The sequence below is a fragment of the Panthera pardus genome, unplaced genomic scaffold, assembly GCF_024362965.1.
Source record: "Panthera pardus isolate Hobbes unplaced genomic scaffold, ASM2436296v1 HiC_scaffold_24, whole genome shotgun sequence".
Lineage (NCBI taxonomy): Eukaryota > Metazoa > Chordata > Mammalia > Carnivora > Felidae > Panthera > Panthera pardus.
The window spans coordinates 97,682,051-97,698,009 of record NW_026526810.1 but is presented as its reverse complement, the minus strand read 5'-3'; the positions used below and the strand labels follow the sequence as shown (position 1 = coordinate 97,698,009).

General features: G+C 46.6%; 1 protein-coding gene across 3 annotated transcripts; it reads right to left on the bottom strand.

The window, feature by feature from the left end:
• Window positions 1-416: 416 nt before the first annotated feature.
• DACT1 (dishevelled binding antagonist of beta catenin 1) lies at window positions 417-10,627 on the bottom strand. 3 transcript variants are annotated; one of them, XM_053889464.1, is made up of 4 exons: window positions 9,945-10,625; window positions 7,589-7,721; window positions 6,699-6,854; window positions 417-3,480 (listed from the first exon to the last, which is right to left on the bottom strand). In XM_053889464.1, exons 1-4 carry the CDS (start codon window positions 10,287-10,289, stop codon window positions 1,592-1,594), a joined length of 2,523 nt encoding a protein of 840 aa, XP_053745439.1. In that variant the 5' UTR covers window positions 10,290-10,625; the 3' UTR covers window positions 417-1,591. The 3 variants fall into 3 exon arrangements, with proteins under 3 accessions (XP_053745439.1, XP_053745440.1, XP_053745441.1); XM_053889465.1 differs by having other exon boundaries at window positions 417-3,369; XM_053889466.1 differs by lacking the exon at window positions 6,699-6,854 and having other exon boundaries at window positions 417-3,369; window positions 9,945-10,627.
• Between the last annotated feature and the right edge of the window lie 5,332 nt (window positions 10,628-15,959).

Genomic DNA, 15,959 nt, shown 5'->3' with positions numbered 1-15,959 from the left:
ACCTTAACTTGTTTTTTTTTTATGGGTATTTATTTTTATTGAGAGAGTGAGAACAGGGGAGCAGGACAGAGGGAGAGAAGGGGGGAGGAGAGAGAGAGGGAGAGAGGGAGAGAGGGAGAGAGACAGAATCCCAAGCAGGCTCCACAATCAGCTCAGAGCCCAATGCACTTGATCTTGGGACCAGATCACCACCTGAGCCAGTCAGTTAAGCTACCCTGGCGCCCCTACCTTAACTATTCTAAAGAAGTGGTTTGCTTTCCCTCATTTATTTACTCACCATTCATTCGAAGACTACACCTAAAACGTGCTTTAATTATTGCAAATATTCTAATGCTAGAATAGAAACAGAAATACCAAAATCATCAGCACAAGATTTAGATGCGTAACTGGTTTTATACCCAAATAACAAACTTAACAGCAGTAAAACAAATTGTTTATTACAGCATAAAATGCGTTATATTAAATTTACACAATGATATATAAAAACACATACTGTTTATATCAAACAGTAATTTAACATCAATAGAAATATAAAAAACACTTACTACTCATGCACAAAACATGCATATATTGGTATAAAAAAAACAGCTTTACACAATACTGTTTACCAAAAAAAATTTTTTTTTTAAAAAAAGCCCTTCCAGACAGGGTCAGTGGTCCAATCTGGACTGGATTGCACTAATATGTTCGGGCCAATGTTCAGGTGGCACAGTGTTCAGTGAGCAATTCTGGGCTTGGAGTCGCACTCAAAGGTTATGTCATTAGAAGTGAATTTTTCTGTACCCAAGGACCAAAATGTTATCCCAAAGGCAAGACCTTCCAGGAAGAAATGGCTGGATCTGCTGCAACTCAGAGAGGAGGAGAAAGGCATCAAAATGTTGGCTAATCGGCCCTAAAAGGGTAACTGTAACCAGGGCCTAGGCACCAAGTGCGGCAAAAGTTTTAGTGAATCCTTTTAAGGTTATTACCAGCCTCCCTTATCCAGGTCACCAGCTCTGGATCTAGGGTCTGGTCTTCGAGTTCTGAGTCCAGTTAACCAAACAGTTCTGGGAAGAAAACAGAATGGGGATACAGCTAAGAAAGGGAGACGATATAAAAAATTCCGGAAAACAATGACTGTCCGTCGTACCTACTTCACACACTTGTATGTGATGCCTCTCAACCGGAAAACTCTCGTGGAGACACTGCCCTAAAGACCCAAGAAGCAAATGTATGTCCTAAATTCCATCCACCTGACCTTCAGGTCAAAAGTAATCTGAATCTCATCCCAGTAAGACTTGAGCATCGAAACCTGCGCCTTCACCGATGCTCAGAGTATTTCAAATAAAAATCACCTGCTACCACAAAACTCGTTCACTACCACCACCAGCAAAACTCAGTATTTACTCCTAACCAGCAAAACATTCTTTACCTTCCATTAAAGGCACTAGTGTCCCTACATGATGAAGACGAGACATAATTTACCTCAACAAAAGGAAAAGCATTCCAGGGAACTGTCACACAGAAAAAGAAGTCGCCACCTTGCTCCTGGGTAACTAGACAACAGCCCATCCTCCCCCCCCCCCCCCCGCCCCCCCCACAATGATGTCCCTCAAACGGTCGTCATCAGTTTCAGGGAGCCGGACCGAAAGCGGAGGATCTTCTTCTTGAGGTTATGGGAAGCCTTGATTTTGACAAAGGTTTTCGTGGGGTTGCCGTGGAGGTCTGGGCCTGCGACCGCCTGGATGGGGAGAGTCTGCACGAACTGGGACCAGATGAGGCCCCCGCTCTCCTCGGAGTCACTGGAGCTCGTGCTGTCGCCCGCGAACTCCCCCTCGCTCACGCTGGACTCGCTGTCCCCGAAGCAGTTGGTGGTGTAGTTGCTGCGCTCGTCGTCGCTGGTGTCCAGCACGGTGGAGTGGAAGAGCGACTCGCACTCGGCCGAGTACTCCGAGTCGCTGGCCACGTAAGCGTAGGGGCTGGCGTAGGGCAGCGGCACCGCGGCGGGGTACAGACCCACGTGCTCACGCCGGCCGCGCCGCGACCGCCGCAGTGCCTCTTCCAGGGACACCTCCGCGGCCGAGCGCCAGCGCCGCGAGTCGGTTCGCTTGTGCTTGGGCTTGGCCACCAGCGCCTCCCGGCCGTGGCCGTGCGCCCTGGCCGCCCCCGCCCTGTGGCCCCCAGCCAGCGGCCGGCTGGGGAGGCCCGCCTCGGGCTGGCCGCCCCCGCCCTTCCTGCCCCGCGACGAGGCCTTCCTGAGCTTCTTATTTGTATCCACGTCGTCGGGGAACCGGCACTTCTTGCCGGCCGCGCGGCTCTTCTCCCTCACGGCGGGCAGCGCGCCGTCCGGCCCGTGGAGGGCCTGGGCCCGGTGCTTCGGGCCGCAGCCCCGCGGCCCGGCCGCCGTCCGGGCGCCGCGATGGGGCCGGCCGCCGGGCTGCGGGCCCGGGCCCGACTGCGCCTTCACGGGGGGCGCTTCCTCCAGGCTCTGCGAAGAGGAGCCCTCGCTCTTGAAATCCAGCGCGGGCCGCTCCTCCACCGCGAAAGCGGCGGCCAGCAGCGCCGCGGGGGCGACAGGGGGCGCTGCCGGAGGGGCGGGCGGCAGGCCGCCTTTCTGGGACACCTTTTTCAGCGGCTGCCCAGCTTTGTTCTCCTGCGGCGGGGCCGGGCCCCTCCCAGGGCTCTCCTTCGGAGAGGCAGCGAGGACCTGAATGCTGTCTCTGGGGGAGTCCCCCGTCACAGCGGCGGGCCCCCGAGCGTGTTCCTGCGAAGCTGGCTTGGCATTCTTGGGCAGATGCTTACTTGGAAGTTCAGTGGCAGCGCCCTCCGGCGGGGACAACCTCTTACTTTCCAGTGGTTCGGCCTTTGAGTCTTTGGACCACTGCTTCGGCGGGGAGAACGTCCCACTGTCCAAAGAAGGGCCTCCGCCAGGGGGCAAAAGCACCTGTTTAGGATTCTTAAGGTTCCCGCTGTTGCCCTGTAAGACGCCCCCGGTCACTCTGATACAAACGCTCCCGTTCCTCAGAAGCCCCTTCGTGGGGTCAGCGTTCACACTGGTTCTTGGTTTGTTGGTCCTTACGGGGTGTGTTTTTTTCTGGACCAGGCTCAGAATGTAGCCGTCCATTTTCTTACTGGACGAAGGATGGGGAGCAGACCACAAACTGCTTGGAGATGGTAAGGAAGTGGCTGTCTTGATGGCGTCCGGCTCAGATCCATCACAGATGTCACCGGCATGGTTACCAAGCCTCTCCTCTTCCCTCAGAGGGTTGCCCGTCAGGCAAAGGAGAAACATGGGGCTCTGCACGGCCACGGCGTGAAGCGGACTGGGATAGCGATACACATCGTTCCCGTTTTTAGACACCAGATCACACTGGTACTTGGGATGCACATCTGCAATGACACCAAGGGAATTAAATTGTGATGTAGAGGGGGAACGGCAAACCGCCCCTGAGGCCTGGTCTTCGCAGCGGCCTTCTTTGTATTCCAACCGTCCTATGAGATCTGAAAAACATTTAAAGGATACACTCTGAAGAACTGAATCGGTCAGCACCAGCTTGACTCAGGCCAATTTCTACGAAAACACACTCACTGGGGGAGAGACAGAATGCTAAAGAATCAACAACTATTCCTACAAGCTGTTCTAGGTTTTTTTTTGTCTTGTTTTGTTTTTTAATGTTTATTTTTGAGAGAGAGAGAGCGGGGGAGGGGCAGAGAGAAAGGGAGACAGAATCCGAAACCGGTTCCAGGCTCCAGGCTGTCAGCACAGAGCCCAACGCGGGGTTCCAAGTCACGAACCATGACGTCATGACCTGAGCCAAAGTCAGAGGCTTAACTGACTGAGCCACCCAGGCGCCCCTTTTTTAAAAAGAATTTTTTTAATGTTTATTTATTTTTGAGAGACAGAGAGAGAGAGCAATCTGCTCTACAGCCCATACTATTGGATGAGGGAAACAAATATTTAACAAAGATATTTGTAACAAGATATGATACATCCTCCATCCTCCGAGGGAAAAATATTCAGCCATTAAAAATCCTTTCAAACTATTGAATAATACGGGGATATGCTTTAAAGGTTAGTGAAAAGCATGATATAATACCAGACTATGATTATAATTTTAGCCAGACTATATATGTGAAGAAAGAAAGTCTGAGATGAAGCACCCCAAGATGCCAATACCACTGCAGTGTAGTGAGAAAGCAAGTGAGATTTACTTTCTTCTTCGTTTTCTATTTTCTAAATTTTCAGTAAGTATGCACTGCATTTATAACTAGGAAAAAAAACCCTTATTTTTTGAGTCATTCTTTCTCTGGGCCCTCTGTGTTCTATTCTTGGTTTCCTTTTGAAATACTGCAGATAAACTGTACTTTCTCTGAGCTTTCTCCTCATATTCTTTTTTTTTTTTTTTTTTAGGCTCAATTCTTAATGACATATGTTCGAGTATAACAGTCAGTTGAAAGGTCAAAGAAACTGATCAAATTTCACTGGAGAGTAACCAAACGTAAATAATAATCACTTTATATTTTTAAGAATGACACTAAAAAATAAGGCAATATTTTTTAATTTTTTTTTTACATTTATTTATTTTTGAGACACAGAGAGACAGAGCACAAGTGGGAAGGCGCAGAGAGAAAAGGAGACAGAATCTGCAGCAGGCTCCAGGCTCTGAGCTGTCAGAACAGAGCCCGACGTGGGGCTCGAACTCACAAACTATGAGATCATGACCTGAGCCGAAGTTGGACGCTCAATCAACCGAGCCATCCAGGCGCCCCAATAAGGCAATATTTTTAACTGGGAAGGAATTCTTGATACGGTTTTAAGAGATTGAGCTGTTGTATTAATGAATAAATTTTCACATCTCAAAAATGTAAATGCCAAAATACAATGAAATCAAGCTTTCTTGCTGAATTAAATGATTTTGATGTCTTTCCTTGGTGACTGTTGTAAATATCAAATCCCTTTAATGAACTTAGAGAAAATCAAAGTTTTTATCACTACTTAAGATATCCTGTATTATATTTATTCACTCAAATATTGAAAACTTACTATGTGCTGGATTCTATGTAAATTATTTAAGTTAAGGGAAAGCTCCATGACCTTCAATGATAATTAGAAGTCCTGGGGAAAAATACAGTCTGGACCCAGTAATGATACGATTCATTTGTAAAGCAAAGATTATTATAATATAAAATGTGCTGTGTCCCTACCCGCCACCTCCACTCCCAATAGCTTACGGCAACAAGGAGAAGAAACCTTTCTAGCTAATATCGTCGCTCATCTTTCCTCCTGTACTACCATATACTCGCCCTACTTAAAGCATTGCCCTACATTTACCCACACTTTACTATTCTGTCCCTTTTCCCAACTTACAGTTAAGGAACAAGACAGACATCTCAGTCTCCAAGGCCCAGTACAACTGTCTCAATTATGTGAAGATGTGGCATTTGGGAGATCAGGAGTCTGTCTTCAAAGAAAACCTATACCAAACGCCTTTAATGGGTTTTAAAGTTTCCCTCTGAAACCAGATCTGCAGAGTGAAGGGGAGCAATTACCAATGAACTTGAGGGCTAGACACTCTAGATAACACAGATGTGTGCTTCCCCAAATGATTGCTGCTGACAGCACAGTGTACAAACTCAAAGACACCAGCCACTTAGCAGCCTCAGTTGTTTGGCGTTATGTTTGCATTGCTTGGATCTCAAAAGTTCAGCCTTAGGCCCAAGTGGAGAACACAGACAAACCAAGGGTGCAGTGACTTGCGCTATAGCACCTACAGCTCTCCATATCCTCTCTGCTCTTCTAAGGAATCACAGTAAAGCAAAACTAAGAAAGGAGTCCCAAGTTTCAGCAACAATTCTGCCATTCAGAAAATGAGGAGCCCCTGGAGAACTGTTTTATAAAACCAAATTCCTCCTCTGTTCAATGAGAAGGTTGAACACAGAAATTTCTGAATTCCTAGTGTGCTGGGAAAACATGGACCTGACAACTGGTCCTGAGCTTGAATCCTGCCTCTGCCACTCGCTAGTATATTAACCTTAAACAATGAACCTGTTAATTAACCTAACTAGACCTCATTTTTCTGACATACAAACGGGAGCTAACAAGACTTGCACACCCTGCAGAACTACTGGGAGGATTCAAAGGAGATAAATATATGCAGAGCATCCAGTACGTGTTTGACACATAGTGGAAATGCAGAAACTTCCAATACCGACAAGAGCATGACTCTCTCCTGAGGTCACTCCAAGGATAGCCCAAAGTGGAAACAATGGCACATGGCCTACGGGAATCTCATCCCACCCACCTCCTAAAAGAAAAGACAAGCTGCCATCACGCAAGACTTTCTGGAGAATGTGGAGGGACCACTGCTCCCTGAAGTGCCAAGCAGCCTGACAGACATATTTAACTTACTGTAAGCTTTAGCTTTAAATGATTATAAAAAAAGAGATCCAAAGTGGCTTTCCAAAGAAATACAAACAAGTCAAACTCACAGCAAAGGCTCACAAACAGAGCTCAAGACCTGTAATATTGGGACAGGATTTCTAAAGAGAAGCTGTCTTGCTACTATCACAATATAAAGCTATGTCATGAAACGTAGCAAGTTGATGAACTTCTCTGACCTTTTGTTTTTCTGTCAGTAGAAGGGGTTAAAGCTAGATAACCGTTAAGGGCCTTTCACCTTTTCCAGCTAAAAATGTCTATCAATTCTAAAAAGTCTTACCTGCAGATTTGGGGCAACCATCTGAGATAGTCAAGGTTGCCTCCAAGGGGCTGCAAAAGCAGGTGCTGGAATGACAACTGGATAAACACTCACTGAAGACCGAGTTAGAGGAATTGGAAAGGGATCCTGAAGCCCCATCACTCAGCTCATAAAACCCTACAAATAAAAACACCATTTGGAATTAAGATCATGTCAAGCAATAGCATACATTTGTGTTTAAAAGGAAAAGGGTTAATCATCTAGAAAAGGTAGGAAGGGGACACTGGTGGGGTGGGGAGCGATTCTGGTTCACTGGATTTAGTGTGAATTTCAAGTTTTATTTCAAGTAATCCTTAGGAAAAGGCAAAGAGCCCATATCTATGGATACATTTCAAAGCTACTCTCACCCTCAAACTGACCTGCCTTTTTGACCCCACCTTTAAAGATGTGCAAGGAAAGAGACTTAGATCTGTCAAAGCCCCAACTTTATCATGACCGTTTCAGAAAGAATAATTTGAAGAAAAAAATCTATTTAAGGAGCCAAATGGCTTAAAAGAAGAAGAAGAAGAAAAAAAAAAAAACTTTTGAAGTGGTCTCAGGAAGTTGAAGTGTGACTAATTTTCTAGCCCAGTTCTGACTTTCTCAAGTTTCAAAGGAGGACTGCTCTTCCAGAAATTTGAATAGAAGCTTTTATTTTTAAACTCAGGAGACTCCAGTCAGATCAATCTCATTATTAGAAATTTGGTCATCTGGTTTTATTTCCCTCTCATACAACTGAATGGCAGACTGCTTTTTTTTATTCTCTCTGCACTAGAAACAAACTCCATTGCCTTTTGCAGGTGTGGGAAAGTTAAACAGTGGAATGAAGTAGAACTCAAGTGCAGAATTCTGTCCTAGTGTCACACACTCACCTGAGCTGGGCCGACTGTCTGTCTCCAGGTGCTCTTCAGATGTCTTTTCTACATCCAGTCTCAGGTCACTTATCTGCTTGTCAAGTTCTTGCAACTGATTCAACAAACCAGCATCTCTTCTCCTCAAACAATTCTGATTGGGGGGTGGGGGGGGGCAGAAATGAACACATTTTGGTGACAAAGAATCAGAAAGTCTGCTCTAAGTACTCAAATTGCCATTTGGAAAGTTCACTAAATCTTCCAAAACCAAAACTTTTAATGGATGACCTGAAATTAAAAAAACAAACAAACAAACAAAAACACACAAAAAACAAAACAAAACAAAAAAACCTTCAAGAATATGTCCTATGTTTCATTTCACTTTCTCACATTTTGCGGTGCTATAAAATTTCTTCATAAAAACAGGACTTGCTTTTTGTTTCAACTTATACAAACTCACTTTGTATAGGTTAAGGATAAGAAAACACAATGAGGTTCTTTTAAATCCTCTATGTACACCCAATTTCTTGCAAAACAGTGCTTCACAGCAGACTCTTTAATTTGAAGTCAGAGTGTAACAGATTCCCTACAATACACTATACTCTTACTTAGGTGAGATTTTCTGGCCAAATGTCCTGCAGAGTTTTGTCTTCTCTTAGTTGCTTTGTGGGGTTTAATCAGTCTTAGGGCCTTTGAAAGCGAGAAACGAATACTAATAGCCAGTGCCAAGTATAATGTGAGCTAGCAAAATCCAAAACCCTCAAGGGAAGGTCCATCAAGATTTGAACTCAACTCAGGTTTCCAAAGATGACAGATCTGTAGTGCTAACTCACACTGCCACCTAGTGCTTCCTATTGCTGGAAAAGCAAAAGGACTAAAAAGGCATCTGGTTCAAATCGCGAATGCCAAGTCTACAAATGAAAATAGTACCACAAACACTGACTGGACTGAAATTCTCCTGACATGCTGCCTTGCTCCCCTCCAGGGGACAACAGGAATGTGCCACTCACAATCTTGAGATTCGTGAAGACAAAAAGGGGCTATTGTAAAAGACAATGCACAAAAATGTCAATGACAAGGGATCACCAGCAAGAATGGAGTCAAACCAATGTTACATGCACATCTGGTCGGCGACCAAAGAAAAGGTAAAATGCCAAATAGGTATTGTACAAAGCAGGATACATCCTTGAAAAACAGATGTAACAGGAGTATCTATTCCTCCTGTCTGTCCTTTGATTTAAAAAGCTTGTAGACAAAAACCTTATATGCCTTTTGACTACAATGAGTTTCTTCAGGAGACATGAACCACAGTAAAAGTACTGTGATGCTGAGAGACAGAGAGGGAGAGACTGGAGAGAGAAATTATCTGAAAAGAGATAATACAAGAAACCCTTTGACAAATAACCACACGGCATCACTATGTTCGCTGTTGTAGGAGGAGGGACGTTATCTAGCATGCGTCTAGTTTCAGACAGTATCACATGGCCAAAAAAAGATTTTTTTTCTCTCTTTTCAAAACTACATTTTTGAGGTCACCGTAACAAAGCTGCCGCCATTATTCTGAGGCGGGGTCAAAAGCTGTTCATCAATACATTAAGCGCCAAAGTTCTTTTCCTTCCCCATTAACGAAGATGGCACAGGATGGCTGGCTGAGACGCTGACGGAAATCCAGTAAGATAAACGCTGTCTTAAGAGCAGGTTCTCTCTTCTTCCCCCTCCACCACCAGTCACATAAAATATGAGGGGACGGGGCACTTTCCCCAGCCAAATTTCTATCATTTGCATCTGTGTTAGCTGCTTCATACAAAGGGCTTCTATATGAAATTAAGCAGCAGCCCGGCAAAAGCTGGCATGCGGGGGAGAGCCCTGGGAGTGGCAGGGCGCCCTACGTGAGCTTCCGCGTAATCGTAAAATTCTGCATTGGACAGTTAACCTCGCCACAAGCCCCCTCCTCGGCTTTTGTCCCTTCTCGGCGGGAGGACACGAAGCTAAGACCTCCAAAAGATAGGGTATTTTAAAGGAGGGTTTGCAAACATTCGGGGAGAGGGGCGTTGCATTCGTCGAAGTGGAGAGATTTGGAGGTTACAACCAGGCGACTCCAAGAATCCCGAAGGCAGAGCGGGAGGGGAGGGCTGCCACCCCTCCCGGCAATCCGCGCGGGGTCGCCAGCCCCTCACCTGACACAAAGCGGGGACACGCCAGGAACGCGTGGGCGACGGCGGCCCACGCGCCGCGCGCGCCCACGCAGGAATGGGGGTCCCGGAACGTGGAGCGTCTCCCCGGCCAGAGACGCCCTCACGCCCACCCCCAGGCCACCTGCCCGAACCCCAGTCCCCGTGCAGGGACAGCCGTGCCCCTTCCTCCAGGCACCGCTTACCAACTGCTTCCGCAGCAGCAAGATATTCTCTTCCAAGAACTTCTCCTCCAGGCGGCTGCGCTGCGCCGCCTCCCCCGGCAGCTCCCCAGCGCGGGGCGCAGCGCTCCCCGCGCCCCCGGCGCCACGCAGGGCACCCCGGACCAGCAGCTCCTGGCGCTGGCGCAGGTACTCCAGCTCCGCCAGCCCGGCCAGCGTGGCCTCCTGCCGCTCCCGGGTGCGCTGCCGCTCCGTGTCCGCCTCGCCCTTCTCCCGCCAGCGCCCCTCGGGCTCCGCCGCGCGCGGCTCGCCCCGGGCCGGCGCCTGCGGCTCCAGCTCCCTCGCCGTCCCGGCCGCACTCGGCTTCATGGCCCCCACCCCTGCAGGAGCGCCCGTCACCGCAGCCGGGCCGCCCGGGCGGAGGAGCGGGCGCTAGGGCTGCGGCCGGGGGCTCATGCCGCCCCCGAGTCGGGGCGCAGCGACGGGGCGACAGCCAGAAGCGCCCGGGACCCGCTCGCGGCCGCGGGCTGCAGCCGTCCGGGCCCGGGCGGCGCCGTCCGCTGTCGCCGCGCGTCCCTCGCCGCGGCCCCGCAGCTGATAACGCCCTGCTCGGCGCTACGTCACGCGCGGCGGCCCGGCAAACCCCCGCCTGGCGCCCGCCTCCCCGCGCCGGCCCCTCCGCTCCGAGGCCCGCTCCCCCAGGCTTCCCCCTCTCCTGTCAGGGGCGCCGCTGGCGCTCAGCGCCAGCCTCCTCCTCGCTAGGCCCTCCCCGCTCCTCCCTCTCTCCTCCCCCGCTCTTCCCGCGGGCCTCCTCGCCCCCTTTTCGGGTTTACTGCACCCAATTTTTTGCCTCGCTCCTTATTGGTTCTTTTCCCCTCGCACAAAGCAAGGGGCGAGCTCCTCGAGCCCCAGCATCCTGTTACAGTCGGCCTCGCAGGCAGGGTCGCGAAGGGACGCGGCAGTTGGGCTCCCCAGAGAACTTTCTGAAACTCGACCGAGTTGCAGCACACAATCTTAACCCTTTCCCCCCACGTGCACTGTTCACATCCACTCACACCGATTTCGCTTTCTTTCACCTTGCCGAGCAAGGTACTGAGAGTGCATTCAAAGACCGTTTCTTTGGCTCCGCTCTGTAAAGACAGGCAATACCCAAAGCACAGTGCGATGTCGTTCTAAAACTGTCTCAGTCTTAGTTTTGTTGCTGTTTTATCTTTTCACGAAAGGCATATAAAATTAGGCAGGAGGATGTCGCTGTAAAGCCAGGGGTTGCATCCATTCTTTCACAAGCCTGGGGTTTCATGTGTGTGCGCGCGCGCGCCTGCGCGCTTTGGTTTTTGTTTGGGCTTTTTATTGTTGTTATTTGCTATCTTGGGCAAACACAAGAGCTCAGACTCCGAAATCAGGCTGTCTGAATGTGAATCCTGTTCCAGCCTTGACTAGCTGTGCAAGCAAGTTACTTCGCCTCTCTATGCCTCTCTTTCCCCAACCGTAAAATGGAGCTACTAACAGAACCTGCCTGTTCTAAGAATTACATTATATAAGTATAAGCAATATACTGTTATAAGTATAAGTAATGTACATTACTGTTATAAGTAATATACATTATATAATATGTATTTGTGGGGCGGGGTGAGCGTGTGCGTTTACAACGTGGCAAGCTCGTAGATAGTAAGGATTATATGAGTTGTGGCTTCTCCCCCCCCCCCCCCCCCCCCCACTCCAGAGAGACCTATAAACTTTCCCCCTGAAGTAGCATTTGTGGTATGGTCACCTCTGTCCCTCTTAGACACAGGGAATTTCAGTGGGATAGAGAGGTCTGGAAATGCCACTAGCTGGCTTGTCTATGGAAAAGCAACGTATCTGTTTTAAAAAGCAATACATCAAAAAGCCTCATAAATTAAATCCAACAAGTTACAATCTGCTGAAGTTCAGGCAAAGTGCTGTGTGAAGGAATGCATCCTATATCATTATGTCAGACTCGACCACCACTGCCCAGCTGCCTCTTCTACCCTGTGTGGTCTAACCCTCCCTCCAAGATCAGTTCACTTCCCTCTTCTGCACTCTGGTTAATTGCATGAATATCTGATTCTTACCAAATGCTATTTGTTTGGTTATTTATCTGGGTGTGTACATACATATCTATGTATGTAGAGTTTTATGTGTATTTCTTCTCTCCAATTATGTTATAAAAATTGCCTGAAGGCAGAGACTGTTTTAATACCCTCTTAGTATTACCATACTCAAAACAGTGCCTTGCAAGGATCCAACTGATGTTCTCTAGAGACTCAAAAAAATGGAGGTTGATTGTAAATTGTTTCTACCTTAACATACTATCTAAATTAATAGCACCCATTTAATCTCTGCGACAAGTAGAATCAACTCAATACTTACTGAAAACAAAACAAAACAAAAATACAAAAGTTCCCTTGCCACCCTCCACTGACCTCTCCATTGCTGTCCCTCACAGACATAAAAGAAACTATAACTACAACCATGATTCATAATTAACAAGGTTGTTTATCAGGTCTAAAAACAGAATTCTGTTCAAGTGTTCATCAGCATACAAAATCACTTCTATTCAGGTCACCTCTTCTTTATGCCAACTGTGTGCCAAACACTTTTCTCGGTAACACAGGAACTAATTTTCTTCCATAACTTCAGTGAGGCGCTGAGGAATAATGACAGATCCTGCATGCCAAAGGCCACTCACCCACGTCCTCATCATTGTCTCATTCTATTAATTTCTAAGCAAGCTTCCTGCTTTCTAGCTCTGAATTAGATTCCTTTTGGCTGGGTGGAGTCTATTATTGTGGCCTGGGTTATGTCACACATCGACAACTATATTTATATAGTTGAGGGGGGAGAAAAGCTGAAACATGTTTTACACCCTACTAATAAATCTTGCTGGAGCAGACAGACAAGTCGCTGTGTCTCGGAACCTCCCCCCCATCCCACCCCCTCCCCACCAAATGCCACTTGGAGCTGGCTCATTAGTCCCAAGCAAACCATTTGCCATAACAGCTTGTACATCTCCATGAAAAAGTGTTCCCAGCTAGTTTAAGTATTAAAACTAACCTATTCAAATGGTTCCACCAGTAAAATGGTCACAAATAGGAAAAAGAGGTTATGCTTTCCAAAGTATCCATTACACATTAATAAATAATGCTGTTCATTCACATGCCAATTAAAACAAACTTGGGCCGTCAAGTGAAATTAGAAGCAAGGAGCTCAATGCTGGAGCTCTTTGTTTGTGTAGGTTGTTTTGTTTTGTTTTGTTTTTTTCTGAAAACTCCCAATGTCATCAGATTAAGTGTGACTAGCTGGGTTGCCCCTATTCTCTTCTTAACGGCCAAATTTTCTCCTCTCCAGTCTAGGCCTGGCTTTTCCTTCCTCTTTGATTCTTTGTTTTGGTGGCAGGTATTCCGGAGGCAGTTGAAGGTAATCACCCACTGCTCACAGCTCCCTTCTGCTGCCAGAAGGATCTCACTTCCTCCTACTGTTTTGATTTTTTCTTTCTCTACTTTTTAAAGCAGGTGCTGGGTGCTTCTTCCTCCACGGATGCTACTTTGTTATCTCCTTTCTAGTATTGGTCAGCCCTAGTTAGTTCTTTTGCTTCCACGCCCCACCCAAGCCTCAGTTTCTCAGAAAAGCTGTTAGTCCCCAGTCTGAGAGTGTGGCACTCAAGATGGAGTGGATCTGCCACCTGGGGCACCTGGGGGGTAAGATTAAAGTTGCTAACATGGAAAAGTCTTGACTCAATATGTCGTAGTTGGGTAGTTTATGCTTCAACATATTTCCTGGGCACAGCCAGGAAGAGTCCCTCAGATCACACAGTCTGACCCTTTGCCCTTGGGCAGAACCCTCCCACCAGCACCCCCACCAAAGTCTCAGAATCCTACAAATGCCTTCTCCACCAGTGAACATTCTACTACAGCCGGGAAAAATAAGGAGCATCAATTGCACGTTTTGCTCTCCGGCAAAGCAACAAAATGATGCCTTGCAGCTTTTATGGCCAAACAAACACAAATGATGTAATTGGGAAAAGCTGTCTCCAAATAGGAGGGAGAAAAATAAAGGGCAATCCTTTGAGTTGGGGTGATGACCACCATTCGAGGGTCTGGGATCAAAGCTCCAGCCAGACATCAAAGCCCATTTGAGTCTAATGCCAAAAGAGCCACAGTGAATTAAACTTCATATATAAACTAATTATAGCTTGACCCCACAATCAGTCTTCAGTGAGCACATAGGGGAAAGAAAGCAGACATTGAAACAAAGGATCAAGAAAAAGGAAAAGTTGGTAGCAAAACTGGGCAACATCATGGCCCTGACCACTTTAAAACTCTTTTGAGGGCAGGGGGGAATCAGGGAATGGTGGTGGAAAAAGCAAACTTGTGACAATGCGGGTCTTGTTTGCAAGCCCATGAAACAGCTCTTTCCACCCTCACTGACTCGTGCACAACCACACACTTCATTACTCCTGGAAGAAAAGGTTATCTGTTAACTGTTTTAGCGTCGTTATAAAGATTCCCTGTCGCCGGGTTTCTGTTGAAGAAGCACTGGATGATTCCATGAAGTTTGAGGGTGAGTTCTTCAGGAAGCTCAGCTTCCTGATACAGCACACCCTAAGTTGCAGACTCTCACTGTGGGGGTAACTTGCATCCCCCCACGGTCTGCATCACTGATGTCTCCACCAACCTCAGACTTCAGTCTCTTAGCTCTGACATTTACAGATGGAAGTTGGTGTGTACCAAGAGTGCAAACACCCTAGAACATGGCCTTTACTAACACCGTGAAACTACTTCATTCCCAGGCAAAATTTAAAGGTGTTTCAGAGACAAGTAGTCACTTGAAATAATTCTGGTCAGTGGGTTTTGCCCTTACTCTGCTGTAGTGGGACTGGTCCCTAATTCAGTGAAATTCTCCATCTCATGAACTCAAACTATTACACATGTAATTTGATAACCCACAGAACATTTTCAATCGTATTTATTTGTAGATGAGCATTAGTGATTTCTTAATTAAAGTAACAAAATCTAATTATAGCCTGAGTTGCTTTCATGAGAGAAAGACATTTTAAAGCAGGCGCTCCTATAAGATAAAAACAAATACATGCCATTATCCTTGCCTTGCACCTCTTGGAGTAATCATTCATTTATTCAACAGATATGTATTTCTAATACATGACAGGCACTGGCGATACAGTTGTGAACAGATCAGACATAATTCCTGCCTTCATGAAGTTTATGGTCTAGGATTTTAACTGGCACTAATTAAATAATTATATACATATATGTATGATATATATTCAAATATATACATATTTCTACATATATTTTCAAATACATGTATTTCTAAATATATTTCCAAATTTATATACAATTCCAAATTGTGAAACTACCACTGAATCAGCAAAATAATGTTTTCAAAGCAGATATATGCTGTAATTATATCTAAAAAGTCATACTCAAGTAAAATCACAAAAAAATTATGGCATTTATAAAAAATGTTTTTTACAGGGAAAGGGATCTTATATTTTACTTTTTATTGTCTTAAAAAAAATTTACTCCCCTAAAAGCTATACTTAAAATGTCTATAGGGAGGGCACCTGGGTAGCTTAGTTGAACATCCGACTCTTGATTTTGGTTCAGGTCATGATCCCAAGGTCTTGGGATCAAGCCTCGTATTGGGCTCATGGAGCCTGCTCAAGATTCTCTCTGGAGTGCCTGGGTGGCTCAGTCAGTTAAGCTTCCGACATCGGCTCAGGTCATGATCTCATTGTTCGTGAACTCGAGCCCCACGTCGGGCTCTGTGCAGATGGCTCAGAGCCTGGAGCCTGTTCAGACTCTGTGTCTCCCTCTCTCTCTGCCCCTCCCCTGCTTGCATTCTGTCTCTTTCTCAAAAATAAAATAAAAACATTTTTAAAAAAAGATTCTCTCTCTCTTTCCCCCTGCCCTTCTCATGCTCACTCTCTCTCTCTAAAAAAAAAAAAAAAAAAAAAAAGTCTATAAGGAGATACTTGCTGTATAGCAAAATTCAATA